The sequence below is a fragment of the Anomaloglossus baeobatrachus genome, chromosome 10, assembly GCF_048569485.1.
Source record: "Anomaloglossus baeobatrachus isolate aAnoBae1 chromosome 10, aAnoBae1.hap1, whole genome shotgun sequence".
Taxonomy (NCBI): Eukaryota; Metazoa; Chordata; class Amphibia; order Anura; family Aromobatidae; genus Anomaloglossus; species Anomaloglossus baeobatrachus.
The window spans coordinates 2,019,589-2,036,912 of NC_134362.1; the positions used below are offsets into that span (position 1 = coordinate 2,019,589).

The 17,324-nt window shown below is 51.5% G+C and overlaps 1 protein-coding gene across 1 annotated transcript in view; it reads right to left on the minus strand.

The window, feature by feature from the left end:
* The window catches only part of OTOG (otogelin), a 595,066-nt gene that overhangs the window by 553,243 nt on the left and 24,499 nt on the right, over nt 1-17,324 (minus strand). Inside the window, exons 5-7 of the mRNA XM_075326471.1 lie at nt 10,076-10,197; nt 9,800-10,005; nt 747-880 (exon numbers count right to left, since the gene is read on the minus strand). Coding sequence (XP_075182586.1) covers nt 747-880; nt 9,800-10,005; nt 10,076-10,197 — 462 coding nt within the window. The remainder of the gene's footprint in view (nt 1-746; nt 881-9,799; nt 10,006-10,075; nt 10,198-17,324) is intronic.

Here is a 17,324-nt window from a genome sequence, read left to right on the forward strand (position 1 = left end):
TCCTGCTCTCCATCCTCTGTACAGCCCCATATTCCTGCTCTCCATCCTCTGTACAGCCCCATATTCCTGCTCTCCATCCTCTGTACAGCCTCATATTCCTGCTCTCCATCCTCTACAGCCCCATATTCCTGCTCTCCATCCTCTACAGCCCCATATTCCTGCTCTCCATCCTCTGTACAGCCCCATAGTCCTGCTCTCCATCCTCTGTACAGCCCCATATTCCTGCTCTACAGCTTCTGTACAGCCCCATATTCCTGCTCTCCATCCTCTACAGCCCCATATTCCTGCTCTCCATCCTCTACAGCCTCATATTCCTGCTCTCCATCCTCTGTACAGCCTCATATTCCTGCTCTCCATCCTCTGTACAGCCTCATATTCCTGCTCTCCATCCTCTACAGCCTCATATTCCTGCTCTCCATCCTCTACAGCCCCATATTCCTGCTCTCCATCCTCTACAGCCCCATATTCCTGCTCTCCATCCTCTACAGCCCCATATTCCTGCTCTCCATCCTCTACAGCCCCATATTCCTGCTCTCCATCCTCTACAGCCCCATATTCCTGCTCTCCACCCTCTGTACAGCCCCATATTCCTGCTCTCCATCCTCTACAGCCCCATATTCCTGCTCTCCATCCTCTACAGCCCCATATTCCTGCTCTCCATCCCCTGACCTGCCCCCTATTCACATCACCTATCCCAGAAAAGAATCCTGTGGGTCCAGGATCTCGCTGCCCCCTGGCCGTGGTACCTTTCTCTCCAGCTGTGATAATGCAGCACATGGCGGCTCGTACTCCAGAGGGATTGAGAGATTCATCCACGATTTCTGAGGTAAATCCTCCCTCCAGCTGTTTACAAACTCTTCAATGTTCTCTGTCACCTTACCTGAAAAAAGCAGCAAAAAGGAGCAAGTGAGAATAGTCTGAGAATAGTCTGCCTCCTGCGAAAGATAGAGATAGATAGAGGGATAGATAGATAGATAATGGATAGATAGATAGATAGATAGAGGGATAGATAGAGGGATAGATAGATAGATAGATAGATAGACAGATAGAGGGATAGATAGATAGATAGATAGATAGATAGATAGAGGGATAGATAGATAGATAGATAGATAGATAGATAGATAGATAGATAGATAGAGGGATAGATAGAGGGATAGATAGATAGAGGGATAGATAGATAGATAGAGGGATAGATAGATAGAGGGATAGATAGATAGAGGGATAGATAGATAGATAGATAGATAGATAGATAGATAGATAGATAGATAGATAGATAGATAGATAGACGGATAGATAGATAGATAGAGGGATAGATAGATAGATAGATAGATAGATAGATAGAGGGATAGATAGAGGGATAGATAGATAGAGGGATAGATAGATAGAGGGATAGATAGATAGAGGGATAGATAGATAGGGGGATAGATAGATAGGGGGATAGATAGATAGATAGATAGATAGATAGATAGATAGATAGATAGAGGGATAGATAGAGGGATAGATAGATAGATAGATAGAGGGATAGATAGATAGAGGGATAGATAGATAGAGGGATAGATAGATAGATAGATAGATAGATAGAGGGATAGATAGAGGGATAGATAGAGGGATAGATAGATAGATAGATAGAGGGATAGATAGATAGATAGATAGATAGAGGGATAGATAGATAGATAGATAGATAGATAGATAGATAGATAGATAGATAGATAGAGGGATAGATAGATAGATAGATAGATAGATAGATAGATAGATAGATAGATAGATAGAGGGATAGATAGATAGAGGGATAGATAGAGAGATAGATAGATAGAGGGATAGATAGATAGATAGGGGGATAGATAGATAGATAGAGGGATAGATAGATAGATAGATAGATAGATAGATAGATAGATAGATAGATAGATAGATAGATAGATAGATAGATAGAGGGATAGATAGATAGAGGGATAGATAGATAGATAGATAGATAGATAGATAGATAGATAGATAGATAGAGGGATAGATAGATAGAGGGATAGATAGATAGAGGGATAGATAGATAGATAGATAGATAGATAGATAGATAGAGGGATAGATAGAGGGATAGATAGAGGGATAGATAGATAGATAGATAGATAGATAGATAGATAGATAGATAGATAGATAGATAGATAGATAGATAGATAGAGGGATAGATAGATAGATAGATAGATAGATAGATAGATAGATAGATAGATAGAGGGATAGATAGATAGATAGATAGATAGATAGATAGATAGATAGATAGATAGATAGAGGGATAGATAGATAGAGGGATAGATAGAGAGATAGATAGATAGAGGGATAGATAGATAGATAGATAGAGGGATAGAGGGATAGATAGATAGATAGAGGGATAGATAGATAGAGGGATAGATAGAGGGATAGATAGATAGAGGGATAGATAGAGAGATAATGGATAGATAATAGATAGATAGAGAGATAATGGATAGATAGATAGATAGATAGATAGAGGGATAGATAGATAGATAGATAGATAGATAGATAGATAGGGGGATAGATAGATAGAGAGATAATGGATAGATAGATAGATAGATAGATCCCCACCCTGGATATGTCCCATCCACCGTTACCACAGTCCCACCGTGGATATGCCCCATCATAAGCCATGGACTTCCATAGCCCCCATCCTAGAAGTGCCCCCACAGTCCCCACCCTGGATGAGCCCCATCCATCCTTCCTACAGTCCCCACCCACCATCCCCACAGCCCCAGCCCCTAATGTACACTTGCTTTGGCAAAACTAATTTGTATTTGGTCCTGCCAATAAAGCTTATTTGATTTGATTTGATTTGATTTGATAGATAGATAGAGATAATGGATAGATAGAGATATAATGGATAGATAGAGGGATAGATAGAGAGATAATGGATAGACAGATAGATAGCGAGATATAGAGATAGATAAATAGATATTGTGAGGTAGCGACCACCAATGTTGTGGATGGTTGCTGTGTGTCGCAGTGAAGGATCCCCTGCGATATTGAACTTAAGGTGTGAGTGTGGGACTTGTAGTTCCACAGAACTTGGGTTGTAATTAAGGGTTAGGTTCCCTTTAAACTATGACCGGTGTGATGGACAGGGCTGGAGAATCACAGACCTCCACCTGTGGGTGTATCCGGTTGGGTTTAAGAGACTGTTTGGTTTTAGAGACAGGAGGAGGTCTGAGAGTGCTGCACATGGAGGATGTGTGCTGGAGATCTCAGTCTGTGTGAAGACTGGAGACAGACTTCTGGAAATCAGTCCAGGTGAGGACTGTGGAAAAGACTGCAGCCTGGCTGGAGAGGACTGTGGAAAAGACTGCAGCCTGGCTGGAGAGGACTGTGGAAAATACTGCAGCCTGGCTGGAGAGGACTGTGGAAAAGACTGCAGCCTGGCTGGAGAGGACTGTGGAAAAGACTGCAGCCTGGCTGGAGAGGACTGTGGAAAATACTGCAGCCTGGCTGGAGAGGACTGTGGAAAAGACTGCAGCCTGGCTGGAGAGGACTGTGGAAAAGACTGCAGCCTGGCTGGAGAGGACTGTGGAAAATACTGCAGCCTGGCTGGAGAGGACTGTGGAAAAGACTGCAGCCTGGCTGGAGAGGACTGTGGAAAAGACTGCAGCCTGGCTGGAGAGGACTGTGGAAAAGACTGCAGCCTGGCTGGAGAGGGCTGTGGAAAAGACTGCAGCCTGGCTGGAGAGGACTGTGGAAAATACTGCAGCCTGGCTGGAGAGGACTGTGGAAAATACTGCAGCCTGGCTGGAGAGGGCTGTGGAAAAGACTGCAGCCTGGCTGGAGAGGACTGTGGAAAAGACTGCAGCCTGGCTGGAGAGGACTGTGGAAAAGACTGCAGCCTGGCTGGAGAGGACTGTGGAAAATACTGCAGCCTGGCTGGAGAGGGCTGTGGAAAAGACTGCAGCCTGGATGGAGAGGACTGTGGAAAAGACTGCAGCCTGGATGGAGAGGACTGTGGAAAAGACTGCAGCCTGGCTGGAGAGGACTGTGGAAAAGACTGCAGCCTGGATGGAGAGGACTGTGGAAAAGACTGCAGCCTGGCTGGAGAGGACTGTGGAAAAGACTGCAGCCTGGCTGGAGAGGGCTGTGGAAAATACTGCAGCCTGGCTGGAGAGGACTGTGGAAAATACTGCAGCCTGGCTGGAGAGGACTGTGGAAAAGACTGCAGCCTGGATGGAGAGGACTGTGGAAAAGACTGCAGCCTGGCTGGAGAGGACTGTGGAAAAGACTGCAGCCTGGCTGGAGAGGACTGTGGAAAAGACTGCAGCCTGGCTGGAGAGGACTGTGGAAAAGACTGCAGCCTGGATGGAGAGGACTGTGGAAAAGACTGCAGCCTGGATGGAGAGGACTGTGGAAAAGACTGCAGCCTGGCTGGAGAGGACTGTGGAAAAGACTGCAGCCTGGCTGGAGAGGACTGTGGAAAAGACTGCAGCCTGGATGGAGAGGACTGTGGAAAAGACTGCAGCCTGGCTGGAGAGGACTGTGGAAAAGACTGCAGCCTGGCTGGAGAGGACTGTGGAAAATACTTCAGCCTGGCTGGAGAGGGCTGTGGAAAAGACTGCAGCCTGGCTGGAGAGGACTGTGGAAAAGACTGCAGCCTGGCTGGAGAGGACTGTGGAAAAGACTGCAGCCTGGATGGAGAGGACTGTGGAAAATACTGCAGCCTGGCTGGAGAGGACTGTGGAAAATACTGCAGCCTGGCTGGAGAGGACTGTGGAAAAGACTGCAGCCTGGATGGAGAGGACTGTGGAAAAGACTGCAGCCTGGCTGGAGAGGACTGTGGAAAAGACTGCAGCCTGGCTGGAGAGGACTGTGGAAAAGACTGCAGCCTGGCTGGAGAGGACTGTGGAAAAGACTGCAGCCTGGCTGGAGAGGACTGTGGAAAAGACTGCAGCCTGGCTGGAGAGGACTGTGGAAAAGACTGCAGCCTGGATGGAGAAGACTGTGGAAAAGACTGCAGCCTGGCTGGAGAGGACTGTGGAAAAGACTGCAGCCTGGCTGGAGAGGACTGTGGAAAAGACTGCAGCCTGGCTGGAGAGGACTGTGGAAAAGACTGCAGCCTGGATGGAGAGGACTGTGGAAAAGACTGCAGCCTGGCTGGAGAGGACTGTGGAAAATACTGCAGCCTGGCTGGAGAGGACTGTGGAAAAGACTGCAGCCTGGCTGGAGAGGACTGTGGAAAAGACTGCAGCCTGGCTGGAGAGGACTGTGGAAAAGACTGCAGCCTGGCTGGAGAGGACTGTGGAAAAGACTGCAGCCTGGCTGGAGAGGACTGTGGAAAAGACTGCAGCCTGGCTGGAGAGGACTGTGGAAAAGACTGCAGCCTGGATGGAGAGGACTGTGGAAAAGACTGCAGCCTGGCTGGAGAGGACTGTGGAAAAGACTGCAGCCTGGCTGGAGAGGACTGTGGAAAAGACTGCAGCCTGGATGGAGAGGACTGTGGAAAAGACTGCAGCCTGGATGGAGAGGACTGTGGAAAAGACTGCAGCCTGGCTGGAGAGGACTGTGGAAAAGACTGCAGCCTGGCTGGAGAGGACTGTGGAAAAGACTGCAGCCTGGCTGGAGAGGACTGTGGAAAAGACTGCAGCCTGGCTGGAGAGGACTGTGGAAAAGACTGCAGCCTGGCTGGAGAGGACTGTGGAAAAGACTGCAGCCTGGCTGGAGAGGACTGTGGAAAATACTGCAGCCTGGCTGGAGAGGACTGTGGAAAAGACTGCAGCCTGGATGGAGAGGACTGTGGAAAAGACTGCAGCCTGGCTGGAGAGGACTGTGGAAAATACTGCAGCCTGGCTGGAGAGGACTGTGGAAAAGACTGCAGCCTGGATGGAGAGGACTGTGGAAAAGACTGCAGCCTGGCTGGAGAGGACTGTGGAAAAGACTGCAGCCTGGCTGGAGAGGACTGTGGAAAAGACTGCAGCCTGGATGGAGAGGACTGTGGAAAAGACTGCAGCCTGGCTGGAGAGGACTGTGGAAAATACTGCAGCCTGGCTGGAGAGGGCTGTGGAAAAGACTGCAGCCTGGCTGGAGAGGACTGTGGAAAAGACTGCAGCCTGGCTGGAGAGGACTGTGGAAAAGACTGCAGCCTGGCTGGAGAGGGCTGTGGAAAAGACTGCAGCCTGGCTGGAGAGGACTGTGGAAAATACTGCAGCCTGGCTGGAGAGGACTGTGGAAAATACTGCAGCCTGGCTGGAGAGGGCTGTGGAAAAGACTGCAGCCTGGCTGGAGAGGACTGTGGAAAAGACTGCAGCCTGGCTGGAGAGGACTGTGGAAAAGACTGCAGCCTGGCTGGAGAGGACTGTGGAAAATACTGCAGCCTGGCTGGAGAGGACTGTGGAAAAGACTGCAGCCTGGCTGGAGAGGACTGTGGAAAAGACTGCAGCCTGGCTGGAGAGGACTGTGGAAAAGACTGCAGCCTGGCTGGAGAGGACTGTGGAAAAGACTGCAGCCTGGCTGGAGAGGACTGTGGAAAAGACTGCAGCCTGGATGGAGAGGACTGTGGAAAAGACTGCAGCCTGGCTGGAGAGGACTGTGGAAAAGACTGCAGCCTGGCTGGAGAGGACTGTGGAAAAGACTGCAGCCTGGCTGGAGAGGACTGTGGAAAATACTGCAGCCTGGCTGGAGAGGACTGTGGAAAAGACTGCAGCCTGGATGGAGAGGACTGTGGAAAAGACTGCAGCCTGGCTGGAGAGGACTGTGGAAAAGACTGCAGCCTGGCTGGAGAGGACTGTGGAAAATACTGCAGCCTGGCTGGAGAGGACTGTGGAAAAGACTGCAGCCTGGATGGAGAGGACTGTGGAAAAGACTGCAGCCTGGCTGGAGAGGACTGTGGAAAAGACTGCAGCCTGGCTGGAGAGGACTGTGGAAAAGACTGCAGCCTGGATGGAGAGGACTGTGGAAAATACTGCAGCCTGGATGGAGAGGACTGTGGAAAAGACTGCAGCCTGGCTGGAGAGGACTGTGGAAAAGACTGCAGCCTGGCTGGAGAGGACTGTGGAAAAGACTGCAGCCTGGCTGGAGAGGACTGTGGAAAAGACTGCAGCCTGGATGGAGAGGACTGTGGAAAAGACTGCAGCCTGGCTGGAGAGGACTGTGGAAAAGACTGCAGCCTGGATGGAGAGGACTGTGGAAAAGACTGCAGCCTGGCTGGAGAGGACTGTGGAAAAGACTGCAGCCTGGCTGGAGAGGACTGTGGAAAAGACTGCAGCCTGGCTGGAGAGGACTGTGGAAAAGACTGCAGCCTGGATGGAGAGGACTGTGGAAAAGACTGCAGCCTGGCTGGAGAGGACTGTGGAAAAGACTGCAGCCTGGATGGAGAGGACTGTGGAAAATACTGCAGCCTGGCTGGAGAGGACTGTGGAAAAGACTGCAGCCTGGCTGGAGAGGACTGTGGAAAAGACTGCAGCCTGGCTGGAGAGGACTGTGGAAAAGACTGCAGCCTGGCTGGAGAGGACTGTGGAAAATACTGCAGCCTGGCTGGAGAGGACTGTGGAAAAGACTGCAGCCTGGATGGAGAGGACTGTGGAAAAGACTGCAGCCTGGCTGGAGAGGACTGTGGAAAAGACTGCAGCCTGGCTGGAGAGGACTGTGGAAAAGACTGCAGCCTGGATGGAGAGGACTGTGGAAAAGACTGCAGCCTGGATGGAGAGGACTGTGGAAAAGACTGCAGCCTGGCTGGAGAGGACTGTGGAAAAGACTGCAGCCTGGCTGGAGAGGACTGTGGAAAAGACTGCAGCCTGGCTGGAGAGGACTGTGGAAAATACTGCAGCCTGGCTGGAGAGGACTGTGGAAAAGACTGCAGCCTGGATGGAGAGGACTGTGGAAAAGACTGCAGCCTGGCTGGAGAGGACTGTGGAAAAGACTGCAGCCTGGCTGGAGAGGACTGTGGAAAAGACTGCAGCCTGGATGGAGAGGACTGTGGAAAAGACTGCAGCCTGGATGGAGAGGACTGTGGAAAAGACTGCAGCCTGGCTGGAGAGGACTGTGGAAAAGACTGCAGCCTGGCTGGAGAGGACTGTGGAAAAGACTGCAGCCTGGCTGGAGAGGACTGTGGAAAAGACTGCAGCCTGGATGGAGAGGACTGTGGAAAAGACTGCAGCCTGGCTGGAGAGGACTGTGGAAAAGACTGCAGCCTGGCTGGAGAGGACTGTGGAAAAGACTGCAGCCTGGCTGGAGAGGACTGTGGAAAAGACTGCAGCCTGGATGGAGAGGACTGTGGAAAAGACTGCAGCCTGGATGGAGAGGACTGTGGAAAAGACTGCAGCCTGGCTGGAGAGGGCTGTGGAAAAGACTGCAGCCTGGCTGGAGAGGACTGTGGAAAAGACTGCAGCCTGGCTGGAGAGGACTGTGGAAAAGACTGCAGCCTGGATGGAGAGGACTGTGGAAAAGACTGCAGCCTGGATGGAGAGGACTGTGGAAAAGACTGCAGCCTGGCTGGAGAGGACTGTGGAAAAGACTGCAGCCTGGCTGGAGAGGACTGTGGAAAAGACTGCAGCCTGGCTGGAGAGGACTGTGGAAAAGACTGCAGCCTGGCCGGAGAGGACTGTGGAAAAGACTGCAGCCTGGATGGAGAGGACTGTGGAAAAGACTGCAGCCTGGATGGAGAGGACTGTGGAAAAGACTGCAGCCTGGCTGGAGAGGACTGTGGAAAATACTGCAGCCTGGCTGGAGAGGACTGTGGAAAAGACTGCAGCCTGGCTGGAGAGGACTGTGGAAAAGACTGCAGCCTGGCTGGAGAGGACTGTGGAAAAGACTGCAGCCTGGCTGGAGAGGACTGTGGAAAAGACTGCAGCCTGGATGGAGAGGACTGTGGAAAAGACTGCAGCCTGGATGGAGAGGACTGTGGAAAAGACTGCAGCCTGGATGGAGAGGACTGTGGAAAAGACTGCAGCCTGGCTGGAGAGGGCTGTGGAAAAGACTGCAGCCTGGCTGGAGAGGACTGTGGAAAAGACTGCAGCCTGGCTGGAGAGGACTGTGGAAAAGACTGCAGCCTGGCTGGAGAGGACTGTGGAAAAGACTGCAGCCTGGCTGGAGAGGACTGTGGAAAAGACTGCAGCCTGGCTGGAGAGGACTGTGGAAAATACTGCAGCCTGGCTGGAGAGGACTGTGGAAAAGACTGCAGCCTGGCTGGAGAGGGCTGTGGAAAAGACTGCAGCCTGGCTGGAGAGGACTGTGGAAAAGACTGCAGCCTGGCTGGAGAGGACTGTGGAAAAGACTGCAGCCTGGATGGAGAGGACTGTGGAAAAGACTGCAGCCTGGATGGAGAGGACTGTGGAAAAGACTGCAGCCTGGCTGGAGAGGACTGTGGAAAATACTGCAGCCTGGATGGAGAGGACTGTGGAAAAGACTGCAGCCTGGCTGGAGAGGACTGTGGAAAAGACTGCAGCCTGGATGGAGAGGACTGTGGAAAAGACTGCAGCCTGGATGGAGAGGGCTGGAGGCTGCAGGAAGCAACCACAGTGACTTGTGTTCGCTGGCTGGAGCCAGAGTGTGGAGACTCCACTATGGACATTTAATGGACTGGAAGCCCACGGTATGTGGATGTGTTATATTTTCCTTTAAGCCGGGAGAGGCTTTGTTACATTTTGTTTAGCAGTTTATGTTGAGTCTAATAAATAAACTGCCAGAATTTTTATAAAGAGACTGTAGCTGTGTTGCTAAAGCTACCTCGCACCGCTGCAAGTGAGTGGAACCCCCCAGGTTGCGGGGTGCAACCTTACAATAGATAATAGATAGATATATAAAAGATAGCTAGGTAATTCCACACCATAACTGGTCACCAGATCATCATGAGCTATCCAGTTGTTGTTTCCGCACAGTCCGCGGGTTCTTCCTATATATTCCGGACTCATCTTTAGATAAATGGCGGAGCTTCCATCCCAGGTTAAGGAGAATATGTAGAGCAGAGTGACAATGGTGTATCCAGAAAGATTCTGTATCCTCAGGGCTCCGCTAACATACGGCAGTTGGACCCTAAGAGAAGACACAGGACATTGCACCACAGGTACAAGATTCACCCTCCACCCACAAGGACATCACTCACCTGAGGTTATTGAGAAGAACAATATGGTTCTGTAATGTCACCTCCATAGTGCCAGCAACATACAGGGTGACAGAGCGAGCACATGAGTACGGGTGGGAGGCGCAGGATGGGTCATTTTGCACCTGTGATAGGTAATCAGTCATGTTACATCAGGATTTAATAACATCAGTCTGCAGGGGCGGTCATGTCTAGGCTCCACCCCAGAGGAGTGCGAAGAGGAGCAGAGCTGTGTGTCATCCTCCTCTCTTACTCACTGAGAAGTCTGAATAACAGATCTATGACTCGGCAGAGACATGCAAATGGCGACATCAAGAGTAGTGCATTGCCTGCCAGAAAGATGGACATTAAGTGATGGAGGAACACAATGAGATGCCATGACTGATGGATCTGCTGTATCAGACAGTGCCAAGTCTCTACATCGGGAGTTGGTTCATGCAGCAGCTCAACAACTCTACATCAGGGGTTGGTTCATGCGGCAGCTCAATAATTCTACGTCTGGGGTCGGTTCATGCCGCAGCTCAACAACTCTACATCGGGGGTTGGTTCATGCGGCAGCTCAATAATTCTACGTCTGGGGTCGGTTCATGCGGCAGATCAATAACTCTACATCGGGGGTTGGTTCATGCGGCAGCTGAATAATTCTACATCTGGGGTCAGTTCATGCAGCAGCTCAATAATTCTACATCTGGGGTCAGTTCATGCCGCAGATCAATAATTCTACGTCTGGGGTCGGTTCATGCCGCAGCTCAATAATTCTACATCTGGGGTCAGTTCATGCAGCAGCTCAATAATTCTACGTCTGGGGTCGGTTCATGCGGCAGCTCAATAATTCTACGTCTGGGGTCGGTTCATGCCGCAGCTCAATAATTCTACATCTGGGGTCGGTTCATGCCGCAGCTCAATAATTCTACATCTGGGGTCAGTTCATGCAGCAGATCAATAATTCTACGTCTGGGGTCAGTTCATGCCGCAGATCAATAATTCTACGTCTGGGGTCGGTTCATGCGGCAGATCAATAACTACATCTGGGGTCGGTTCATGCCGCAGCTCAATAATTCTACATCTGGGGTCAGTTCATGCAGCAGGTCAATAACTCTACGTCTGGGGTCGGTTCATGCCACAGCTCAATAATTCTACATCTGGGGTCAGATCATGCAGCAGATCAATAACTCTACGTCTGGGGTTGGTTCATGCGGCAGCTGAATAATTCTACATCTGGGGTCAGTTCATGCAGCAGCGCAACAACTGTACATCTGGGGTCGGTTCATGCGGCAGCTAAACAACTCTACATCTGGGGTCGGTTCATGCAGCAGCGCAACAACTGTACATCTGGGGTCAGTTCATGCGGCAGCTACACAACTCTACATCTGGGGTCGGTTCATGCAGCAGCGCAACAACTGTACATCTGGGGTTGGTTCATGCGGCAGCTAAACAACTCTACATCTGGGGTCGGTTCATGCAACAGCGCAACAACTCTACGTCTGAATGAAAAAACTTTATAACTCCAGCAGACAAATTTGAGGATGCAGATATATATTAAAAAAATTTTTGTATTTGCAAATCTTTATTTTGAAAAAATTCCATAAAATTGTAGCCGCACTTCTGGGCGGTGAAGGAAAAAGATTAGGAGTGGTAGCCTGCTTGGACTATGCGTTTCAGCGTACAAGCGCCTTCTACATGGTCTGAGACATCCTCAAATTTGTCCGCTGGCGTTATAAAGTTTTTTCATTTGGATTTCCCGTGGCTGGCTCCTGCTCTGGTTTTCCGTGCGGACTATCTTCTGGATTGATACTGGAATCCACACACAGGAGTGTACGGGTAAGCTGCCTTTGAAAACTATTTAGTTTTTTGTAACTCTACGTCTGGGATCGGTTCATGCGGCATCTCAATAACTCTACATCGGGGGTTGGTTCATGCAGCAGCTCAACAACTCTACATCTGGGATCGGTTCATGCAGCAGCGCAACAACTCTACATCTGGGGTCAGTTCATGTGGCAGCTCAACAACGCTATATCTGGGGTCGTTTCATGCAGCAGCGCAACAACTCTATATCTGAGGTCAGTTCATGCAGCAGTTCAATAACTCTACATATGGGGTCGGTTCATGCGGCAGCTCAACAACGCTATAACTGGGGTCGTTTCATGCAGCAGCGCAACAACTCTATATCTGGGGTCGGTTCATGCGGCAGCTCAACAACTCTACATATGGGGTAGGTTCATGTGGCAGTGCAACAACTCTTCATCTGGGGTCAGTTCATGCAACAGCTCAACAACTCTACATCTGTGGTTGGTTCATGCAGCAGTGCAACAACTCTACATATGGGGTAAATTCATGCAGCAGCTCACCAACTCTACGTCTGGGGTCGGTTCATGCGGCATCTCAATAACTCTACGTTTAGGGTAGGTTCATGCTGAAGCTCAATAACTCTACATCAGGGGTTGGTTCATGCTGCAGCTCAACAACTCTACATCTGGGGTCAGTTCATGTGGCAGCTCAATAACTCTACATCTGGGGTTGGTTCATGCAGCAGCGCAACAACTTTACATCTGGGGTCGGTTCATGCGGCAGCTCAACAACGCTATATCTGGGGTCGTTTCATGCAGCAGCACAACAACTCTATATCTGGGGTCAGTTCATGCAGCAGCTCAATAACTCTACATATGGGGTCGGTTCATGCGGGAGCGCAACAACTCTACATATGGGGTCCGTTCATGCGGCAGCCCAACAACTTTACATCTGGGGTTGGTTCATGCGGCAGCGCAGCAAGTCTACATATGGGGTAGGTTCATGCGGCAGCGCAACAACTCTTCATCTGGGATCAGTTCATGCAGCAGCTCAGCAACTCTACATCTGGGGTTGGTACATGCGGCAGCGCAACAACTCTACATATGGGGTAGGTATCACGAACGGGGGGTAGGAGGCGGAAATTACGCCCTTCCTTTCTACCACCCGTCTGACCGACAGAGCACGTGACGCGCTCTCTAGCGCCCCTCTTATAGTCAGGCCAATTATGGAATTGCCCGACAATAAGTAAGGAGGCCGCTATTCTACTATGCCAATGGCTGAAGGGCTCCCGGTGAGAGTAAGGTATATATTCCCCCGATCTCAGCGGATGGAAATATATCTAAACCTCCCCAAATCTCACCGGCCGCCCCACCATGATCCTTGGCATAACCTCGCTGCCACCAAACGATTTACGGTAACTATTCGCCGAGCACACAGACGTGGGATTCAAGATCGAGATAACAGAACAGCCCAAGATTAATTATATAATTTATTGGGCCTAAGCCACACTAGAAACTACAATATATACAATATGGTATCTACAGCATATACATAGGTCAGAGTACATTTACAAATAAAGCATGGTTTACAAACAGGCATACAGTTCAAGCAGTTACCTTATGCATCTGGCCACAGGGGGGCGCTGCTAGACCAGGGTTCCAGGAACTTCCTCACATGTGTTCAGACACAGACCCCCGAGCAACAACAAGCTGAAAATGGCTGCACTGAGGTTATCAAACAAGCTCAATCCCTGTCCCTTCCTACCTTAGTGACCTCAGAGGGAAGCACTGCCACTCCTCCTGCCTTGAGTCAAAGTAATATTCCAAAGGGATTATTGGCCATAACTTTGCCTGGGAACATCATAGGCGGACGTGCTCTCATTTTTACAGTTATGATTTTATCTTCAAAATGATAGGACACATGGCTGGTCTGCTGGTTCCCCACTGGCCTATATCACGTTTGGGATACTTCCAAAGAACCTACGCCTATATAAAATATGTGCGGGGCTCGTCAGCCTGCCCCAATGCCATATTTCTGCTTGACATATTTATAGGAAGCACAGCTCACGAGATATTACACATATTTTACTGGAGTCTGGCTGTCTGGATACTTCAAAGCCTGCTAAGTAGATACAAACTTCTACCACAGTGTCACTGAGGGGGATCTTCCTGGGTCTTTTGATGATTCCCAGGGCTAACAGCTCAGCTAATCTCCATATCATAGGAGATTGCTTTCTGCTCACACAGACCAGTTGCTCAAGTGCATTAGCATACTAATTATAGCCTCTTTACTACCTTTCAGGAAGATGGCTATAGGAATATAGCTTCATAGCCCAGAATATACTCCTATGCCCTCACACATCCCTCCTCGCGCCCGTCTGTGACCTCTCCTTGTCGGGACAGCCTGTCTGCGTTACCATGGTCACTGCCTTTCTTGTGGCGAATGGTGAAGTTGTACTGCTGGAGCGCAAGGCTCCATCGCAACAACCTCCCATTCGTCCCGGAGACTGTGTGTAACCAGCTGAGGGGATTGTGGTCCGTCTCCACGATGAAGCGGCGCCCATATAGATAGGGTTGCAGACGCTGCAGAGCCCACACTATGGCCAGGCATTCCTTTTCCATCGTGGAGTAGGCCACCTCCCTTGGCAACAGCTTCCTGCTCAGATACAAGACTGTGTGCTCTTGGCTCACAGAGTCCACCTGGCTGAGCACCGCACCGAGGCCAAAGTCACTGGCGTCGGTCTGTACTGCGAACGGCCGCGTGAAGTCGGCTGCCTGTAGTACTGGCGAGCTGGACAGGGCACCCTTTAGGGCTCAGAAGGCTGTCTCGCAGTCCACTGTCCAATCGACTGCAGAGGGCAGCTTCTTCTTGGTGAGGTCCGTCAGGGGCTTTGCCAGGCTACTATAGTGTGGAACAAACCTCCTATAGTACCCGGCGGTCCCCAAGAAGGACATCACCTGCTTCTTGGTTCTGGGGGTGGGCCAGGATGTGATGGCCTCCACTTTCTCAGGCTCTGGCTTCAGAGCTCCCCCGCCTACCCGGTGACCCAGGTAGTGGACCTCGCTCATGGCCAGCTGACACTTTCCCGGCTTGATGGTCAAACCTGCCTGGTGGATCCGCCTGAGCACCTGTGCTAAATGCTCTAGGTGGTCCTCCCAGGTGGGACTGAAGATGGCAATGTCATCCAGGTACACGGCCGCGTACCCTTCAAGTCCCTTGAGCAGGGTGTTGACCATCCGCTGGAAAGTGGCAGGGGCATTCCTCATTCCGAAGGGCATCACCGTGGACTCGTACAATTCAAATTGGGTAATAAAGGCAGAGCGCTCCCTGGCCTCGCGAGTCAGGGGATCTGCCAATATCCTCGGCTCAGATCCATGATGGTCAGGTACTGAGCCCCGGCCAACTGATCAAGCAGGTCATCGATGCGTGGCATTGGGTACGCATCGGCGACCGAGACAGCATTGAGCCCCTTGTAGTCCACGCAGAACCGAATGGTTCGGTCCTTCTTTGGGACGAGGACTACAGGCGAGGCCCAAGCGCTGTTGGATGCCTGGATCACCCCCAGCTTCAGCATCTCGTCAATCTCCTGGCGCATGTGTTGCTGCACCTCCAGGGAGACCCGATATGCTGAACGCCGGATCGGGGGATGATCCCCAGTGTCCACGTGATGGACGGCCAACTCAGTCCTTCCGGGCCGGTTGGTAAACAAAGGAGTGTAGGTTGGCCCACAGCTGGGACCGTTGGTCCTCCAAAAGCTGGTGGCCAACCTCCACATCCTCAATGGATCCACCTGCCCTGACCTGGGCAAGCATATCCAAGAGGGTTTCCGCCTCTCCCTCTTCGGGCAGGTTGCACACGGGGAGTGCACATGCCTCCCGCTCATGATGTGCCTTCATCATGTTCACATGGAAGGCCTTCCGCCTTCCACGGGCAGGGTCCAGGGTGACCAGGTACGTTACAGGGTTGAGCTGCTGGTACACGAGGTATGGGCCTTTCCAGGCCGCCTGAAGCTTATCCTGTGGTACGGGGACCAGTACCCACACCTTTTGACCCACTTGGTAGGTCCTCTCACAAGCATTCTGGTCGTACCAACGCTTCTGATCGGCCTGGGCTTGAGCCATATTGTCGTGCACCAGCTGCGTCAAGGCCTGCATTTTGTCCCGGAAGCGCACAACATTCTCAATGACAGACACTCCAAGGTTGGCCAAATCCCCTTCCCAAGCCTCTTTCACCAGAGCCAGGGGGCCCCACACACGTCGCCCGTACAGGAGCTCAAAAGGTGAGAACCCCGTTGAGGCCTGTGGAACCTCCCGGAAAGCAAATAACAGGTGTGGGAGATACCGCTCCCAGTCGCGCCCATGGGAGTCGACCAACATCTTAAACATCTGCTTTAAGGTGCCATTGAACCGCTGGCACAGGCCATTAGTCTGTGGATGGTATGGGCTGGCCACCAGATGTTGCACCTGGATTTGCTTACAGAGGGACTCCATCAGCTGCGACATGAATTGGGTCCCCCGGTCAGTGAGCATTTCCTGGGGAAAACCCACTCGGGAGAAAATCTCCAGCAATGCGGTGGCCACCTTGTCAGCCTGAATGGACGACAAGGCTACCGCTTCAGGGTACCGGGTGGCATAGTCTACTACCGTCAGTATGAAGCATTTCCTGGAGCTGCTGGGGTTGGCCAGCGGGCCGACCAGATCCACAGCCACCCTCCTGAAAGGCTTATCTATGTTGGGCAGAGATACCAGTGGGGCTTTGGGGCGTGGCCCCACCTTCCCCACTCTCTGACAGGCGTCACACGAACGGCAGTAGGCAACCACATCGGCCCCCATTTTTGGTCAGTAGAAATGCTGGGTTAACCTGGCCTTGGTCTTAGCGATCCCTAGGTGTCCGGCCATCGGAATCTCATGTGCAATCCGCAACAACTCCGTCCGGAATGGATAGGGTACCACCAACTGTCGGTCCCTGGGCCACGCCTCTAGTGAACCCGGCTGCACCGTGACCCGGTACAGCCGTCCTTGGTCCCAGACCACTTGCTCCGGGTCCGAGTCCGAGGGAGGCTGTGCCGCCTGCTCCTTAAGAGCTTTCAGGCTGTCGTCAGCTTCTAACGCTGCCTGAACCCCTGACTAGATGTGGCCAGAATCGACGAGACTGTCACATCTTCGGTCAGTACTCCGGGACCTGTGTCCTGGCCTCCGCATGACTCGGCTGCCACTTGGTCAAAAGGGGAAGAGCAATCGGACCTCTGGGAGGCCTCTTGGGTTCCAGCACTCCCACTGCGGGTGACAGCGGCCACAGCCGCTGTTACCATGGGTCGTGCCTGCTACTCCTCCATTCCTGACCAAGTCGCCGGTTCAGGCAGACCTACTTGGCTTCCTGACACCCCGCAGTTGTGGGGGAACCCTTCACCGAGATCTTACCTGGGAACACTTCCGCTCCTGGGCCCGCCCCAATCTCACCTGCC